Here is a 19,483-nt window from a genome sequence, read left to right on the forward strand (position 1 = left end):
CATATTAAACAACTAAACCTTAGGTCAACACTCTACCCGTATATTTCATTATCAGAAGGAGAAATCACAATCAAAAAAATAAGGAGGAGATGGAGGAGGAAGAAAAAGCATATATACAAGAGGTATTGGTGGTAAAAAAGAAAAAGGACAATAGAACATTTGATGAAATCATACTCTGAAGGCAAGTTCACCCCAGATATAAAATAAATTACTCAAGCAGTGTGCACATTTGGAAATTCAAATCTTCCTTCACCAGAAAGAGGATGATAGTATCCTGAAGAGCCCATCTGGGTTATCAGCATGTACCTGTTGATAAACAAAGTTAAATCCTTGAACCCAAAAAAAAAATCAGATGGTCATGCAAAAGCTCCGCAAGACACAGCACATCCTCATTCATCATTGATATATACCCTAATAAACGATTACCAGTCTTGATAAAGTAATTATCTCTGTTCGCATCTTGGTAAAATAATTACCAGGTAACAATAACTTTTTCTTCAAGTTTATTTTCACCATTATATATACCAAGCAATGACAAACTTGTAGACATGAGCACGTACTTATGATGCACAGAATTAAAGACCGAAAATAGGTCAAGGGCTTTGAAGGATGATTAAAGGAAAGTGTATTAGTTTGCTAAGAATATATCCCGACCTTCAAGTTCATATTATCCAAAGTTTCACTAATATCAAACAAGTTGACAAATTGGCACTTGGCAATAAGAATATAATACATAAAGAAATAAGCATTTTCTCTCTAGCTGGGGCTGCTCATGAAGATTCATCTGTTATAATTTCACTATTGACTGTGGAACTCAACCTTTTATCTGGATTTGGGATCAATTACAATAAGCCTAAAATCACAGCGCCAACTTAGGACTAAATCAACAATGCTATTATGTTATTCATTATTTGAGTATTTTAGGACATGTCAGGGGATACACATGTAAGGTGAAAAATATGCATATAAAGAGATACACTTGAAATTATAACACCATATAACATACCCAGTGGCCAGCATCTTCAAGAACATGCATTTCAACTCCACCTCCTTCCTCAGAAGCGAGCTCCTCTGCAGCATGAATTCGTTGAAGATCCTCAAGAGCCCACCTATGTAAGCTTCTTTCTGCTTTCAAAAAGTTCATGTGAACACCTCGAGGAATATCTTCAACAATTTTCCTAGAAACAGAAGCATAAAATAGCATTGGCTCTGTATGTAATCTAGTTCAGAAAAACTAAATTTAAAATTTCCATGTGATTGAAGAAGTCACTAATCCTGGCATCTGTAAACTACACCAACCATGGAATTATAGTTTCAGTGGGACAAACTATATATTAAATGAACCGGAAGAAATACAGGAACTTTCAGTATTATACTTCATATCAAGGCAGGATGAACCCCATCCCAAATCTAGATAAGTCAGAGGCATTACAATATCTACTCAGCTATTATTGCTATGAGAAATCACAGTAAATACCACAAATTTGTTTCTTCATAGGATTGATACATTTCTGCAATTCCCCTCAGGTCAAACACCCATGAAAACCCTGATGATCGTGATCCAAAAGAGTTGGTAGGTCGTAAGTTAGTCACAACCCACTACATGCAAAACAATAAAAGTTATAAAATTAGAGGGACATAAAGTACCTGTTGAATGAACATGTATATGGTACTAAACACATTGATAAACATGAAATAATAAACTACATAAGCAAGAAATAATACATCCACAAATTGAACAGTGGTTAGTATTAAAAGTACGCATAGTACTATACCTGTGCCACGTCATTGGAAAATCCTTGCTGAGTTAACGCTTTGACAATATCCCGCTTTGAAGAGACCTTCCTTAAAGAAAGGATCACATAAATAAAATCTCACTCACAATATAGAACCAAGAAATATAAATTCTGTCAAATTATTAACATAAAATAAACTAAAAAGAAGAGAAAGGAAAAGTCATTATAGGTGACTGAGAAGACAACCGAAGAACATAACATATTGGTTTATATATATAGAAAGCACCTATATAATGTAATATATAAAATTATCAATACTTCTGAAAAAATCTACTGAAGATCTACCTCCCTTGGCAGTGTACTAAGTAAGGATATCAGTTCTGCTGGGTGGTCCTCTCCATCTCCACCTGCTCGTACTTTTCCAGGGGTAGCATCTAGAACCCAGACCTAAATATAGCATAAAAACAAGTAAGAACCAACTCAGAGGCACTCACTTTAGTACAAGCAAGAAGCTCAAATATAACTATAATAATTATTGCAAGATTATTCAATTTATTTTTTACCAAAATATTTTATGCATTCAATTTCTACATCTTTGACACAACCAATCTGATAATACACTGATGAACCAATATGCTGTTTTGATAACCACATAACACAATCATGAAAATATTGCCATATAATTAACACAGATTATGCGTCAAAAAAGGCTTTGAGCTTACTCTCACTGGTCGGGCAAGAGGTTTTGCAGCTTGGTCCACCATGCTCAAAACAACTAAAAATGGAAATGAAAAGCAGAATAAACTAAAGTTAAAAGAACATATAAAGGAGCTAAAGGAAAAAAATTTTATAAAATATGTACACAAAAATGATAAAAATTTGGTCAAACAGCAAATAACTAACCTTTTCCACCAAAACTATGGCCAACTAACACACGAGGAGTAATTCTTAGCATACGTACCTATCCAGAAGAACAAAAAGGAAGTCATTCCAAGACAACAAAACCAGATTACACTTATAAAAACAATATAAACCAAAAAAATCTTAAATAAGATCTATTAAATACAACAACAAAGCTTGAATACACATTCCAAGAAGGTTTTGCATTATTTATACAATGATCCATAAAGGCATAAAACATATTGAGGTTTAGTTTTAGATGTAAAGCATTTTAATCCCATAATTTGTGTCATTGGACATTTTAATGTAAAAAAGTACAATCTAGTTCAAATAAGAATCCAAGGAGCCAAAGATGTAAAGCCAATATTGGACAGAGAAACTGAACTGTAAAGGAGTGGGCAATGAGGGACTGATATATACATTCTATAGCAAAATCACTATATCAATTATATAAGCTAGAGAAGGCACCAGTTTCAAAACATCAAGAGCAGCAGAGGCAACAGTATGGGGGCCTCTCTTGTTGATTGATGCTGAATCCCCATGACATCGAAGATCTACTAAAAGAAACTGCCAATAGATACAACAAAAACAAATAGGATTTAGATTGTGTAACTCCATAATGCAATATCTATAACCTAAAAATTAGGATACCCATGATACAAAATAATCCATGATAAAGGAGGTTAAAAACTTGATCTAATTTAATTGAATCACCAATAAACAAGAGCATTTCATTTTAGTAACTTCTATTTTCAGTTTAAGTAGATCCTTTATAATTTTTTAAATTGGTTGCTCTAGATGGTAAATTGATTAATTATTGCCTGGTCTTGATATTTATATGTCAAGCAATACAATAAAGCTTAGCGAAAAAAAAAGTGCAGCAAAATACCTGCCATGTTGGAAACTCTTTGGCCATTCTCTTAGCAAAAGTACCTGCAATAGCATTCTTTCATCAGTGAATTATTAAACTAACAGAACATGCTTTCCGTTCTTTTATTTTTTCTTTTTTGAGAACCATATATGCATCCATGTATTTTAAATAGAAAAGGATTTAATACAAATATCCACTACATCTAGATTCTCAAATTACAAAATAATAAAAAAAATCCAGACACAAATTTAATCATTTGTTGTCATTTAGTATGGATGCCAAGGGTAAGATTGTCACTTGTCTTATTACACACATAATACAAATTATTTGATTGAAATAAACATACATGGAATATGCACGCAAATGATGAACAATATCATATATAACATAAGTTAAAGTGCAATTGAAGAAGCAGCACTTACCCCAGTTTTTTCTGCAACCAAGGATCCCATGTAGAAAAACAGCTGTCGGTGGATCAGGTATAGACTTGTCCAGAACAGAATTCCATCTAACCTGTACACCACAATTATGCTGTATATTAGTATTTTCAAAAGAAGTTGCTACTTTATCCACTTTGTAGCAATACAAAAAAATCATGTTGATGAGGAAAGTGGACCATCCTCTTTTAAGGACCAGGAAAATGAAATGCTAACTTCGGTTCCTTTTTTAGAGATTAAGTTTTTTTAGGGTTTTTTTTTCTTCTCTAAAAGTCCTTTCTATTACAAAAGAGAGCATAATCTACTTCTAACATTCTTATGCAGTAAGTCATGCCAACTTCAACAACCAAACCTGATTAGGCTAAAATAAGAAGATATATGTGTGTAAATGGAGGTCAATGAGGGCGGGTCCTTTGCATTGGATGGGAAAAAATAGCTAAACAAGATACAAATTAAACGAATACAGCACTCCCTCACAGAGAGCTATGCCCTAATGAACCGAATAGAACACAACAGGACCAGATGAATTAGATACAAGCAGTTTCTATAATTTGAAATGGTTAAACAGGAAACTAAAATACTTACATTTGCACCTTGAATCAACTCATATGCCTGCCAAAAAAGAAAATGTCAATACAAGTATACGACGACTTTCTATGCTGGATGGAATTAGATATATATATATTCTCATCAGTAAAGCAGAAGTCCAAATTGTCTATCAGCCTGTTGAGCATATATATATATATACTGAAGATAATTTCATTATATGAAAAAGAGATTACAGAAACAGGCCGTGAAGTGATAATTATAATAAGGTGGAAACTCATATGCAGTCGACTTTAAGTGAAGTTGATGTCTAAGAGGCGTTAGATGAAAATTTAGTCAAATAAGTCAAATCATCTAATCGCTCTCATCTATCAACTTTATGTGAATTTGATTGCACCTGAGCTTCCACCTTATAATAAACATATTTTCTTCTGTTGTTATGCCTTCTTATTTATTACTGTGAAGTGTTTACACAGTATAGCAAAGTAACACACGAATTAACCGTGAAAAATGCATGAAACTAAGTGGAGGATTACCAAAATACTAGAAGAGCTGGCTACATCTTCCCTTTGTCCTAAAGTGTCGCTCACTAACGCCATTGATATGGTCCGGTCTTTAACTCGCCAGCTAGTGTGGGTAACAGCTAAACGAGAGACATTGAACTTCTCATTCTGCACCAAATAAAACAGAGATAACTAGGGAGGAACCAAGTATCATCGTAAATATTAGACAACTTGCAACTGAATCTGAAGCTCAAATGTCAAAATTAGCAGCCTGATATTAGCTTCAGCTGGAATCGTTTCAAGCGATGTGAAATTATGTATAGCAATAGCGTCTCTACTGGTTAAAAGTTGCAATATATTATAAGCGAAGCTAAAATTGCAAAATCGAGTATGATATACTGCAAGATTAAAAAACGCATAGATATTATCGAAGTAAGAAAAAGCTTAATCACGAAAGATCGCGAGAAATGCACCTCCGAGAGTCGCAGAAATGGATAGGTAGCCTTGGAATTGCTCCATGCATTAGGCAGACGCCGTGGCCTCCTCTGCGATACGGTAGCTGCGGCGGCTCTAGGAGCCGCGGCGCAGCAGGGCGAACAATTGGAGGCGAGCGGCATCTGGAAGGGAATGGAGAATGTAGATCGGAGATAGAGAATCAAAATCTGAGAAGAAAAGAGAAGGAAAAAAAGAAAGGGAAGGTAGAGACGGAGACGCCGAAAGATGCGGTGGCGTCCCCTACCTTCCCTTGGCGGAGAAATAGCAGAGACAAAAAAGGAGGGCGCGAATTTAGCGCGCTCTCTCTCTCTTCCTTTTACACTGTCCAGCTGGAGGGTAGCAACGCTTGCCTCGTGTGATGTTGGACGGGAACTTTTAGTGTGTGAAATTGTTTTTCTCTTCAAATTTATTTAAAAACAAATGTGGTTACGTAAATTAATTTTAATTAGTCAATATTAATTATTTTTAATTTTAAAAATGTTTATCTTCAGTAATCTCATGTGTTGACCAAATTTATTGTCCGGTTCGGTTTGATAACTGCGGCCTTGCGGGGGAGGTGTCCGGTCCAGTCCGGTATAATAAATAATGGAAAAAAGAGAATAAAGAAGAACCGTCCAGATTGGGAAAGGGTTGAAGTTGTGCAGGCCTGTAGGGCATGGAGAATTGCAGATGCAGTGCCACGAGCATTATAACACCACAAACAGAAACACGTGCTGCGTTTGGACTTTGGGGGACGAATCACCCCCCTACTCAGGCCACATAGTGTGCAAGTGTGCAACTTGAGAAGCCTATAAGGTATAGGGTTCTTCTTGTGGACAACAAAGGTTGCTCAACAAATTGCAGCTATATGCCAACGAATTCAGCTAGGTTGACTCAGCATGCATGCATGTCCACCGAGTCTATGTATATGGTATGGGTGGAGACTAAAATACAATGTGAAATTGTTAATTAAAAATTATTAAATAATTTAATAATTTTGGGTAAAGTTAATTGCACATAGTTTTTATTAAGACTCTTTTACTTTCAAAATTCATAAACTCTGCAAAGTCTTTTTTTTCTCACACTAATTCAGCAAAGTCAAAAATTCTTAAATTTGCATTAGACTTTTTTTTTATTTTCATTTTATTATTTTTTTAAGTTTAATTATTTTATTGGTTCTTATAGTTTTATTAAAGTTGTAATTAGATTTGTATATTTTTTTTAATTTAATCTTTATACTACTTTTAATTTTATATTTAAATCTTTTAAAATATAAAAAAATATTAGATTTAACTGAATATTTTTTCATAAATTGAAAATATTCATAATTAAAAACTTAATTGGATCTTTAAGGTATGTATTTTGAAAAAAAATTTCTGTTAATTTTAATATTTTTAACATAAAAAGGACATAATCATAAAATTAAAAGTAATATAAAAATTTAATTAAATAAAAAAATATAGATATATAATTAAAAATTTAGTAAAATTATAAAAATTACAGTCATGCTATACATCCATGTAATTTTGTATCCAAGTTCATCTAAGTTGGCCCAATACTAAAAAAACTCAATACCATTAAATGAAACGTGAAGTACACGCGCCCGACACATACGAAATCACTTTTGCCCAACGCTTATTCTCTTCTTCTCTTCTTCTATTCATCTTCTTCTCCCGCGCTTCTTCTTCTTCTTCTCACACTCGTTTACGCACGGAGTGTCTTCTTCTTCGCCTTCTTCTTCATGCTCCTCTTCCTCATTCTCCTCCTTCTTTTCCGCATTCCTTCTCCTTCACGTGTTTTCTCCTTATCGTTATTCTTTTGTTGTTATTGCTACGGTTTTTTTTGTCTTTTTCTCCTTCTATGTTTGGTGAAGAAGTAGTAGAAGGTGGGGAGGGAGAGTTTTAAATTGTGCATAACAGAAATGAACCAAACATGTTATTATGGTGAAACAATTGTATAGTATTTTTTTGGTGACTAAACAATTGTATAGTATTAAATGAATGAAACATTATCCATTATATAAAATCAAATTCAAACAGTTTTCTACATAATGAACCGAAACACGTACTTATGGTAAAACAATTGTATAGTATTGAGTGAACGAAACATAATCCATTATATAAAATCAAATTCGAACATCTTTTGCATAATAAACCGAAACACATACTCATGGTGAAATAATTGTATAGTACTTAGTGAACGAAACATAATATATTATATAAAATCAAATTCGAACATATTTATGCATAATGAACCGAAACAAGTACTCATGTGAAACAATTGTATAGTACTGAGTGAATAAAACATAATCCGTTTTATAAAATCAAATTCGAACAGTTTTCTGCATAATGAACCAAACACGTACTCATGGTGAAACACATAATCCATTATATAAAATCAAATTCGAACAGCTTTTTGCATAATGAATCGAATACGTACTGATAAAACAATTGTATAGTATTGAGTGAATGAAACATAATCCATTATATAAAATCAAATTCAAACATCTTTCTGCATAATTAACCGAACGCGTACTCATGGTGAAACAATTGTATAGTACTGAGTGAACGAAACATAATTCATTATATAAAATCAAATTCAAACAGCTCTGTCTACAATTTGCAGATTATCAATTTAATTAATTCAATTCAGTACACCTCCATCCATTCAATTCAAATCCAATTCAATTCAAATTAGCAATTGCATTCTATTCAATTCGATTCAAAATTGAATAATCCAAACTTTGTCAGTTTGATTCGTTTTAGAAGAATAATTCAAATCGCTCTCATTCAACTTATTTGAAATTGAGCCAGTCATTGTTTTGATTCAGAAGTGCAGATCGAAGAAGAATAGGAAGAATATAAATGCAACGTAACCAAATCAAAAGAAAAAACGAGAAGACTAACGTGATCAGAAGAGAACAACGAAGACAATGCAGAACAATAAGAAAGAACCCGAGCAGAGAAGAAGGTTTACGTTAAGCAAAGCTTTAGGTTGGAGTACGTTATATGTAGCGGGTGTATGACAAACGAGTGAGGGGAAGGGGAGCGCGTCTGGCCAATATTACTTGGATAACTTGGATGCATTTTTTACATGGAAGTAGAGTATAATTGTAAAAATTATTAGAGTAATTATTTTTTTTTTAATCTTAATTGGGCCTTAGAACAAGACCAGCCACTATCAAAAAGTGAGACTAGTCCAGCAACCCCTTTCCGACCAAAAACGTAAACACAAAAACAAAGACCAACAACCCTGGTCCTCACTCCTTTGTCTCGCCTTGCCGTCGCCGGAGTCTCGCCCTTTACCATGAGCTGCTGACGGAGTCAGGGTCATGCTGCCGCTGCCGCCACATATTCCCCTCGCCGTTGCTTAAGGTCTGCATTCTACAGGTAACCATTAACTCTGGTTCTGTGTTTGCTTGTTGATTCCATTAATGGTGGGCACGTTAACATCATGCCGCCATTTAAACTTTGTCACGATGGTTATCTCCTGTTAACTCATTCAAATCTACTATGCATGATAATGCTCCAAGGAGTGACCTATACAACTCCCTGGTGTTTCGGATTTAAGATGTTTGTCACCTTTTTGCTTATGTGCAGGATAAAAGGTTGAGAAGATTCATGTATTGTTGTTTTGAATTTGGGTTGGAATTAGATGTGTTTATGGGGAGTGTTTTTGTTAGTACTTACTTGAAATTTGCGTTGGTGGTGGACGCACATGAGGTGTTTGAGGAATTGCCTGTTAGTGATTTTGTTCTTTTGAACTCAATGCTTTAGGTTGGTTGTAATTTAGATTGTCGTCCCAAAAACTATGAAGTCTCTTTCTAATAGTTTGGTTGCATTTTAGTTTTGAATTATGAAAGATTACTATTTACCATTTAGGAGTCACTATTTACTATCCCTTTATGATTCTATGACTTGCAATTTTCCATTTGTCTTCAATTTCAGGTAAAATATACGACATCTCACTTCTCCAACAGCACTGCATCTTCCACACTTGGGTACTCCCTCCATATTCACAACTTAAAATTATTGAGCTCCACGACCCTATTACAGAATCAAACCCATCAAATGTTGTTCAAGACATGTGCTTGCTCCTTATTGGCCATGACAGTTTATGCCATCTTCTACAACTATACCCACAAAACTCTTACTCTCACGAATTCAGAGGTTCCTACCCAAATCATGGAAACAACCCACCAAACAGTTTGACAAACACTATGCCTTCACTAATGCATCTATGGTTGGTGTTCTTGTTGCAGCTCTCAAGGACTTCGTCAACCAAGCCAACTTGTCTAACGCATTCAAAACCTTCTTTCAAATACAGCAACATGCAGCACCATCACCTTCTACTGCTTCTTCTTCCTATATCTTGTTACACCCCATTAGTTCTCTTCTCTTGGGCTGCACTAACCTTAAATCATTGCCACAGGGTAAGCAGCTTCATACCCAAGTCATTTCATTGGGTCTTGATCAACACCCTGTTTTGGTTTCAAGGCTCACTAATTTTTACACTAGTTTCACTCTCCTTGCTGATGCTAATGTTGTTGTTGAGAGCTCAACTAGTTTGGATCCATTGCCTTGGAATATGGTTATATCTTCCTATGTTAGAAATGGGCTCTTTATGGAGGGTCTTTCTGCGTATAAGAAAATGGTGAATAAGAGGATTGAACCTGACGATTTCACTTACCCTTCTGTTCTAAAGGCTTGTGGGGAATTGTTAGATTTTGCTATTGGTGTGGAGGTTCATAAGTCTATTGAGGCTAGCTCAATTGGGTGGAGCTTGTTTGTGCACAATGCATTGGTCTCTATGTATGGTAGGTTTGGGGAATTGAAGGTTGCTCGCCAAATATTCGATAAAATGTACCATAGGGATGATGTTTCTTGGAACACTATGATCAATTGTTATGCTTCAAGGGGGATGTGGGAGGAAGCGTTTTGGCTATTTGGATGCATGCAAGAGGAGGGTGTTGAAATGAATGTGATCATTTGGAATACCATTGCTGGAGGGTGCTTGCATTCAGGAAATTTTAGTGGGGCACTTCAGATGCTTTCTCAGATGAGAACTAAAATTCATTTGGACAATGTTGCGGTGGTTGTTGGATTGAATGCATGTTCCCACATTGGAGCCCTTAAATTGGGAAAGGAGATTCATGGTCATGCTGTAAGGACATGCTTAGATGCATTTGAAAACGTAAGAAATGCATTAATTACAATGTATTCCAGATGTAGTGATCTCAGGCATGCATATATAATGTTCCACAGAATGGAAGACAAGGGTTTAGTTACTTGGAATGCGATGCTTTCTGGATATGCACACATGGATCAATCTGAGGAAGTCTCACTCCTTTTCAGAGAAATGTTACACAAGGGTGTTGAACCAAATTTTGTAACCATTGCAAGTGTTCTTCCCCTTTGTGCTCGCATAGCGAATCTGCAACATGGCAGGGAGTTTCATGGCTACATCATGAAGCGCGAAGAGTTTGATAAGTATTTATTATTGTGGAACGCTCTGGTGGACATGTATGCGAGGTCTGGCAAAGTCTTAGAAGCCAGAAGAGTGTTTGATTCGCTGAGTACAAGAGATGAAGTCACGTATACTTCCATGATCTTGGGGTACGGTATGAAGGGAGAAGGACAAACTGCTCTAAAACTATTTGAAGAGATGTGCAAGTTGAAGATTAAACCAGACCATGTGACAATGGTTGCAGTTTTAACAGCTTGCAGCCATTCTGGTCTTGTATCTCAGGGTCAGTTACTCTTTAAACAGATGATAGATGTTCATGGGATGATACCGCGCATTGAGCACTTTGCTTGCATGGTTGATCTCTATGGAAGGGCTGGCCATCTGAACAAAGCAAGGGATGTTATTACTGGGATGCCATGCAAGCCAACTTCCGCAATGTGGGCAACACTCATTGGAGCTTGTCGAACCCATGGAAACACAATGATGGGGGAATGGGCTGCAGGAAAATTGATGGAAATGAAACCTGATCACTCAGGTTATTATGTGTTGATTGCGAATATGTATGCGGACGCTGGTTATTGGAGCAAGCTTGCAGAAGTGAGGAGTTACATGAAGAACATGGGTGTGAGAAAGGCACCAGGCTGTGCTTGGGTTGATGTTGGCAATGAGTTTTCTCCATTTGTGGTGGGAGACACTTCCAATCCTCATGCTTATGAGATCTACCCCTTAATAGATGGACTCAATGAAGTGATGAAAGATGCTGGTTATGTAAGTAATGAGGAGATTGTTTCATCCGAGGAAGATTTTGAAGAGTTGAATGTTGTAGGAAGTGTATACTAAATGAGATAATACTCAATTTGGTCCCTGAACTTACACGCGAGTCTCAATTTAGTCCATGAGGTTTCAATTGTCTCTATTTAGTCCCCGGAGTTTATAAACGTGCCTCATATTAGTCCCTGACAACATTTTTAGTATAAAAACATTAATAGAGCGCTGTTGTAGACTATCACATGTCACGTTAAAACTTGTAAAATGATGCAATTTTGGTTTTGACATTTAAGTAGCTCAAAAACAGCATCGTATTACTTATTTTGTTAGGTAAAATTTTAATAAACACTATTTAGGATGTTGTTTTTGGGTTATTTGAGTGCCAAAACGAAATCGACATTATTTTACAAAGTTTAGCGTGGCATCCGGCTGTCACAACAGTGTTCTGTTAACATTTGTACGTTGAAAATTGTTTCAAGGACTAACATGAGTTATGTTCACAAAGTTTGGGGACTAAATAGAGGCAATTAAAACTTCAGGACTAAATTGAGTCTCGCGTGTAAGTTCAGGGACCAAATTGAGTATTATCTCATACTAAATTATATAGATTGCTGTTCTTGTATTTTTAACCCAAGCAATGTTTTAATGCATCCCTTAAAGTTTCTGAAAATTTGTTTAACAAGTTGTATATATCAAGAAGATTAGAAAAAAAAAATGAAGAATGATTAAACTCTTTCATGGATGGAAGCTTTAATGAGAGTTCTTATTTTAAATTAGAATTGTCATTCTTCTATTATGAATTATACATTTTTTTTGTTTTTTTCTGAGAATTTGCAGCGTCAGATAATATAAAAACTGGAAGTTTTGCGACCCAATAAAAAGTAGTTGATTAATTAAATGTAATAATACATATCGTTTGCCAAAATTTTCATAATCCTTTCCTTTCATTATATTTGGTCTTGAATCTTCTTAGTTTAAATTAAAATACATAATTCATTAAAATATTTTTAAACTTTTATCTTTTCGATAAGTAACATTGTTTACTTAAGGTAGCAAAACATTACTTCTTCTAATAGAAATAATAAAGAAAATGCTAAACGCACACACGGGCGCGCGCACACACATATCACACATATAAGTACTCTTCTTAATTTTTTTTTTCAAAAAGTAATTCAAAAGATGAATAAATACTCTCTTAATTTTAAATTAATTATTTAAAAATAAAAATATATACATATTAAGAAAGTAATAAATACGAATATCTTTAAAACTATATCATTAAAAAAATTACTCTTTAGTTAATACTTATTTTTTTCTTTCTCAAAAAATAGTGATTTATCCAATTAATGAAAATTGAGTACAATCAAAATGTTGGGTGTAGTTAATAAAGATGGTGATTTATTTAATTAGTACTTATTTATAATTAATAATTATTTAGTCACTAAATTAGGGGTGTGCATGGTTCGGCTCAGTCCGAAGACCTGACCCGACCCCAAATACTTTAGGGGCTATTTTGGTGTAATTTCACTGGGTTTAGGGTTGGGTAAGGATCTTAAAAATAGACTCGGTCATTATTTCGGGTCGGGTCCGAGCCATGGTTCAGGTCACCCGAACTCGGTCTGGTGGCACGGTCATCGTACACAATTAATATTTTGTGTTATTAGTGATGGATGATGGCTATTCTTATGTGAAATTTAAGTATTGTAAACCTTAATATTTTGTGTTATTAGTTATTATAAGACTATAAGTTAATGTTTTATGTTTAAAATGCATAAGATTTTAGACTAATGCATAATATTGTGTTATTTGTATTGATTTAAATATTTGGTGTTATTAGACAATATTAGTATTGATTATGGTTATGTTTTAATTTTAAAGAAGAGTTGGTTCTTGTTATATTTTTCTAAGTGAATTTTACCATGTCAAATAATGGTTAGAGTTTTGAAAATTTGGATATTTTCACATGCTAGCTTATAAGAAGGTATCAAAGTAATGTAATGTTAACGGCCCAGTTTTCACCCGATTTTTACCCGGTATAATCATGGCCCGAAAGTGTATAGGTTTCATCGGGTTTAGGGCCGGGTTCGGATCTAATAAATAGGCTCGGTATATATTTCGGGTCAGGTTTGGATCACATCAAACCCAGCTCATGCACACCCCTACACTAAATTTAGGATGTTATTAAAAACAGGCCTGCTACACATACAAACCTTTTTGGCTTACAAGCTATATAAGTTGGCCCAAACCCAAGAAAAAGCACGCGCACTACACTCCTCTACAATCGAGCGTAAACGCACGCGCCTTAATCAACAGTTGCGTTTTTCCAAAACACGCTCATTATGATAGACTCTTCCTCTTCTTCCTCAATCAAATCCCAAACCGTCAAGATTAAAGCCACATTCGAAACAAACTACGATTCTGAAGAAACGTTCCAACTCCTCGCGAAGAGTAGAAGAAATAAAAAAGAAAACATACAAATCTCCATAAAAAATCACCAGAAAGAACGAAGAAACATTATTCAAGGTACTATTTTACTGTTCTTCTAGATTTTTCACATTTGTGTTATATGAAATCGAAGCACTATATCGTCAGTATTTCTCTCTCTGTTTCACTGTTCTTGGCTTAGATCTCATATTACTGTTCTGATGATACTATTCTTCGTTTACTCTATTTCACGTACTTCTAATGAATACTTTAACGTGTATTTTGATCTGTTTTGGTACATGTTTTGTGCATATTTACATGTTTTTTAAGTAGGTTTGTGCATGCTTACATGAAAGACTCTTCTTCTTCTAAATGATTTTTGGGTGTATATGGCATATTTTTGGGCATATATGTCGGACTTGACATGCCACTGTTGCTTTTAGTGGCATTTTGAACTTAAATATCTTTCTGATGAACTCATATAATGTCATATAATCCAAAAAATGTAGAGGTGTATGGGACTGATATATATATATATATATATATATATATATATATATATATATATATATATTAGGAGTTTTGAAGTCTAACTGGTACTGTTCTAATTGTGTTTGACCTTGTAATGTCATTTTATGCCTGTTTGGTTGAATTAAATATGATTTTGAACTTATTTAATTTCATTTAATTGAAAAAATAAAATGTTTATGTGACTGAGTTTAGGTGTATGTGGCTGATATTTGGGTATATCTGACTTATATTTGGGTGTATGTCTCTGATTTTTTGGTGTATTTTTTATCTATTGAATTGCAGTAAAAATGGCAAGCAAGAACCAAGGTGGAAAAAAAATATAATGTAAGCACAAATATATGTCTTAGAACAAGTCAAATTTTCCTAATACAAATATATCTTATTTTAATGACTCTAATTTTGCTTCTTTTTTTTTTACAGCAAACCAAAGACTTGAAGTGTACCACCAGATTGTTGAGTAAAAAATTTGAAAATATGAGCGAGACAAAGAAATCGATTGTTCGGAAATTAGGTTTTGATGGACTGATGCACATCCTGTCAATGAGGGTGCATGACAAACTATTAAAGGAGTTGGCTAACTCCTTTAATTTGGACAAAAACACACTTGAAACAAGCTATGGTTCCTTTAGAGTTAAACCCAGCACAATAGGGGCTGCCCTTAGCCTTAATGCATCAGGTAACTGATTACAGAAAACCTCTATACTTCCATTTTTCATAATATCTTATTCTGCTATCATGTAGTAAAGAAATAAATATAGGTATATATGAGTGATATTTGGGTGTATTTCAACTAATTTACAGTGTAAATTGTTTTCTTTTTTGTAGGAGATCTATTTCCTGAGAAAGTGAGTTATAAAGAACTTTCTGAAGAGAACAAACATATTTTTAGAAGATTCCAGGGGAAGACTCTAAAGAATCTGACAGATGAGATTATGAGTATTGGTGTTGAAAATGAACAAGATCGCCTGATGTTCAAGAGGATTTTTATCCTCTATATTCAGATGGCGTTCTTGTTGCCAACAAAATAAACAAAATCTCTCTTGTGCACCTAGCTCCAATTTTTAACATGGACAAAATAACAGAGGGCAACTGGGAAGCCCATGTGCTGAATTTTATCATCAAAGGCATAACTAATTATCGTCTGAAAAAGAAAAAAATCAATCGACGGCTGCCTCTTTACCTTGATGATAATCTATTTCTATCTGGCAAAAAACAAAGACAAGAAAGGAGAAGAAAAACCTGGATTGCCCTTGGTTAGCAACTGGAATAGAGAGCAGTTGGTTGCAAGGATGATGGCAGAAATAGATGGACATATGGTAAATGAACAGCATACCTTCTCTAATTTGGGTGTATTTTATTTATGTAGATGCTGTAAACTAACATTTCTACTGTTTCAGGGGATTGTAAAGAAAGCAGAAACAAAAAAGAAGTTGAAACAAATGAAGGAAAAAAAGAAAGAAAAAAATAAAAAACCAAAAAAAACCAAGGCAAGTTCATGATCATCTGAGAGTGATACATCTAAAACTGAAGTCTATTCTTTCTCTGAGTCTGAGTCTGAAGAAGACTCAGAGGAACCAAAAAGGAAACAACCCACCAGAACGGCCAAGAAGTAAGTAATATTTTGGGTGTATTTTATCACTTTTAGGGTGTGTTTTGTCACTTTTAGGGTGTTTTTTACTAATGATTGTTTGCCTTCCAGAATGGAATCCAAAAAAAGGAAGAAGATTCAGGAGGATTCTAATTCAGAAACTGAATCGAATGATGAGTAATATTATGAAATTATCATTGCTTTCTTTTCCGTTTATTTTCAAAATTTCATGTATTAACAGAGCGTTTCTTATTAACTTTCAGAAGTGAAGAATCATCTCCAATAAAAAAACAAAAAACAAAAAAAAATCAGAGAACACCTAACAAGTAAGCACTGCTTTGGATAGTATTTTATCATCAATTTTATTTTGTTTTTCTGATTCATACTTTTTTTTCCAGGGCGCAATCCAAAAAGAGATAGCAAGTTGTTGAGGATTCGTCTTCTGAACAAACTCAATCCTATAATGGGTAAGATACTTTGTAAAGCTATATTACCATTTATCATCAAAACTATATTTGTTAACATGTTCTTTTATGCATGTACTGTCAGATCTGAACTTGAAACTTAAGTATTAGAAGAATACTTAAGGGAATCTAAAAAGAAGAAAACGAATGAAAAAGCTGCTGCACAGGGGTTTGTTACATTTGGGTGTATAGTAGGCATTTTAAGGTGTTTTTGGGTTGCTCATAATTGTTTTTGGTTTCCCAGGAAGAAGGGAGCTCCGCTGCCATCGACAGAAGGTCACTATGACTCATCCGAAATGTAAGAACCTTTATTTAATAAAATCTTGTTATCCTGATTTAACTGTATGATATTTTTACTGAATGATATTTATTCTATACTTAGAATACCGGAGGTGAACTTAGGAAGTGAGAATGATCCTTTATCTCAAGGACAAACAGATCAAAGCAGCATAAACGAACCGGCGGATAGCATGTAATTTCTCTTTCTAATACCGGTTGCTTTTATCTTTTTTTACCTTCTGCTTCTAATTCTGTATATATATTTTTTTAGAAAAAAAAAGTCCTTTAATATTTTATTCAAGAAAAAAAAGGCAGGAAAAAAAGCAAAAACTGCAACTACGTAAGTTCTCAAAAAATAAAGCCTGTGTTTCTTTTCAATGCTTTAGGTGTATTTTAACTTTTTTTCGGTGTATTTCAGGTTGAGTCTGGTAGAAGAATCAACCAATGACCCAGCTGAACAGAACATGATGGTTGTGCAGGTGGAGACACAGTCACAAAATGAAGCACTTTCAATGTGAGTTTTACAAGTAAATTTCAACCTTATAATAATGAATTTTCACGGGCTTTCTTAACTTTTTATTTTTGTCTTGTTTAGAGTTTCGATTCAAGTTTATGTCCCTCTATCCCAGACAACTCCTGTGCCAGAAATTGAACCATCCCCTGTAAAGTCTCCTAGAGAGAAAATTAGTGAAGAAAGAACAAAAAGGTAAGGAATGATATTTGGGGTGTATTTGGTTATTATTTGGGTGTATATTATCCTTGTTTGGGTGTATATTTTACTTATTTGGGTGTATACCTTCACATAAGATCTATAACTGGTTTTTTTATAATATGATTCATTTTATCTAACCCTGCAGCACTCCACAATTCCCGAAACCTGATGAAAGCACACCCACGGTTCTACCAGCTCCATCTAAAATGTAAGTTCAGCAGAGTAAATTTTGATTTTCAATATCATTCGTCTACTTTTATTCTTATAGTACGTTATATGTCATCACGCAGTAATCCAACTCCCAGAAGACGCTGCTGCACTGATGATGATGGCCCGGACAACATCCTACATTCCTAAAGAAGGTTCGATGCCATCATTCAATCTTGGCTTGACTGATTCAAGTCAAGAAGAAGCACCAACGCAAGAGGGGCAGAGGGCAAAAGTCCTGAAACACCAAAACTAATCAAACAATTAGAGGAACTGGTGAAAAAAATTGCAAACAGTGGGGTAAAAACAGCATTGGATTATGCAGAAGGTAAAAGTCCATAGATTGAAAAGCAAAGTGGCAAAGAAATTTTTGAAAAGTTTAAAACTCCTGTGAAGAGCAACGAGATCTCGGCTGAAATGAAAGAGAAATGTTATGTCTGGGCCACACGTGTGAAGACATACGGAGATGAAAACAGTAATGAGTATGACCCAGTGTGCACCATCAAAGCCCAAGATCGATTCATTTTGTCAAAAATCCACTTCGCATCTATGAAAGCTGCTATACATATAGAAGCTGAGGTAATATTAGAATAACATTAATGATTTTATCATGAAATGTAACTGCAATTCATGTAAATTGATTTGGTTTTTTTATAGATTGTCATTGCCATGTGCCTGATCTTAAACCAACAAAACATTAAAAGGTTTCAAGAAGAAATATACTGTCTCCCCCTGATATTATGGTAAGGTGTACTTCAATTCAACCTTGGGTGTATTTTCTGTATTCATTTGGGTGTATTAATTATTTCATTTGGTGTTTCACAAATATTGCAGAACATGGCCATTGAAAATCATCCAGATGGCGAATTCTTACAGCCTAAAACCAAAAAGCCATTTAGGGTCGAAGACTACCCAATGTTTATACCCTTTTTTGGACCTCAAAAAATTAGCATCACATCCATATGTAAGTTTTCGTTTCTAAAACTTCTTATCACAATTATTTTCTTATGTGCCAATTAAACTAAAACACTGTTCAATGTCGACATGCTTCAGATTTTTGCACCTGCTTGCTATTCAGAGCATTGGTGGATATGGGTGGCTGATAGAAAGAAAAAATTTTATATACTTGACCCGTATCACAAGACGTGTCCCTTTGAAGCCAGAATGAAGCTAAACAAATTTGTTGTAAGTTGTTTCTGTGTTTTGTATTTTGATGTTTGAGTATATTTCTGTCCAACATAAGGTATAGTTTCTGATTTTCTGAGTGTATTTCTTTACTAAATTTATTCTTATATTTTGATTTGTTTTATATTTTAAGGGATATGTAATTTCGAGAATGAGGGTATATGCTGGGGGCACCTCTCAAGAAAAAGGATAAGGAAATTGAACCACCATACATTAACATCTCAGGCTAAAAAACAAGGTAAAAATCTTTCACTCTGAAAATTAATCTTTCCTATATTAATTTGCTAATTTATTTTTAGTTTTTCAGCTATGATTGTACTATTTATGTAATGAAATGGCTTGAAATAATTCAATCTGAAAACGTTAAAAGGGGAAAGTATGAATGAGAAAAT

General features: G+C 34.4%; 2 protein-coding genes across 2 annotated transcripts; one reads left to right on the forward strand and one right to left on the reverse strand.

Annotated features, from left to right (window-relative positions):
* Nucleotides 1-19: 19 nt before the first annotated feature.
* LOC130979131 (uncharacterized) lies at nucleotides 20-5,855 on the reverse strand. Its single transcript, XM_057902492.1, has 13 exons — nucleotides 5,467-5,855; nucleotides 5,027-5,161; nucleotides 4,530-4,556; nucleotides 3,930-4,020; nucleotides 3,526-3,569; nucleotides 3,105-3,203; nucleotides 2,640-2,697; nucleotides 2,459-2,511; nucleotides 2,082-2,183; nucleotides 1,776-1,841; nucleotides 1,478-1,599; nucleotides 1,007-1,178; nucleotides 20-306 (listed from the first exon to the last, which is right to left on the reverse strand). Exons 1-13 carry the CDS (start codon nucleotides 5,608-5,610, stop codon nucleotides 250-252), a joined length of 1,170 nt encoding a protein of 389 aa, XP_057758475.1. The 5' UTR covers nucleotides 5,611-5,855; the 3' UTR covers nucleotides 20-249.
* A 2,864-nt stretch (nucleotides 5,856-8,719) lies between these two features.
* On the forward strand, nucleotides 8,720-12,443 carry LOC130979828 (pentatricopeptide repeat-containing protein At1g71490). Its single transcript, XM_057903374.1, has 2 exons — nucleotides 8,720-8,856; nucleotides 9,415-12,443. The coding sequence occupies exon 2, from the start codon at nucleotides 9,584-9,586 to the stop codon at nucleotides 11,771-11,773; it is 2,190 nt and encodes a 729-aa protein (XP_057759357.1). The 5' UTR covers nucleotides 8,720-8,856; nucleotides 9,415-9,583; the 3' UTR covers nucleotides 11,774-12,443.
* Nucleotides 12,444-19,483: the final 7,040 nt, after the last annotated feature.

This window comes from Arachis stenosperma, chromosome 5 (assembly GCF_014773155.1).
Source record: "Arachis stenosperma cultivar V10309 chromosome 5, arast.V10309.gnm1.PFL2, whole genome shotgun sequence".
NCBI classification, from domain to species: domain Eukaryota; kingdom Viridiplantae; phylum Streptophyta; class Magnoliopsida; order Fabales; family Fabaceae; genus Arachis; species Arachis stenosperma.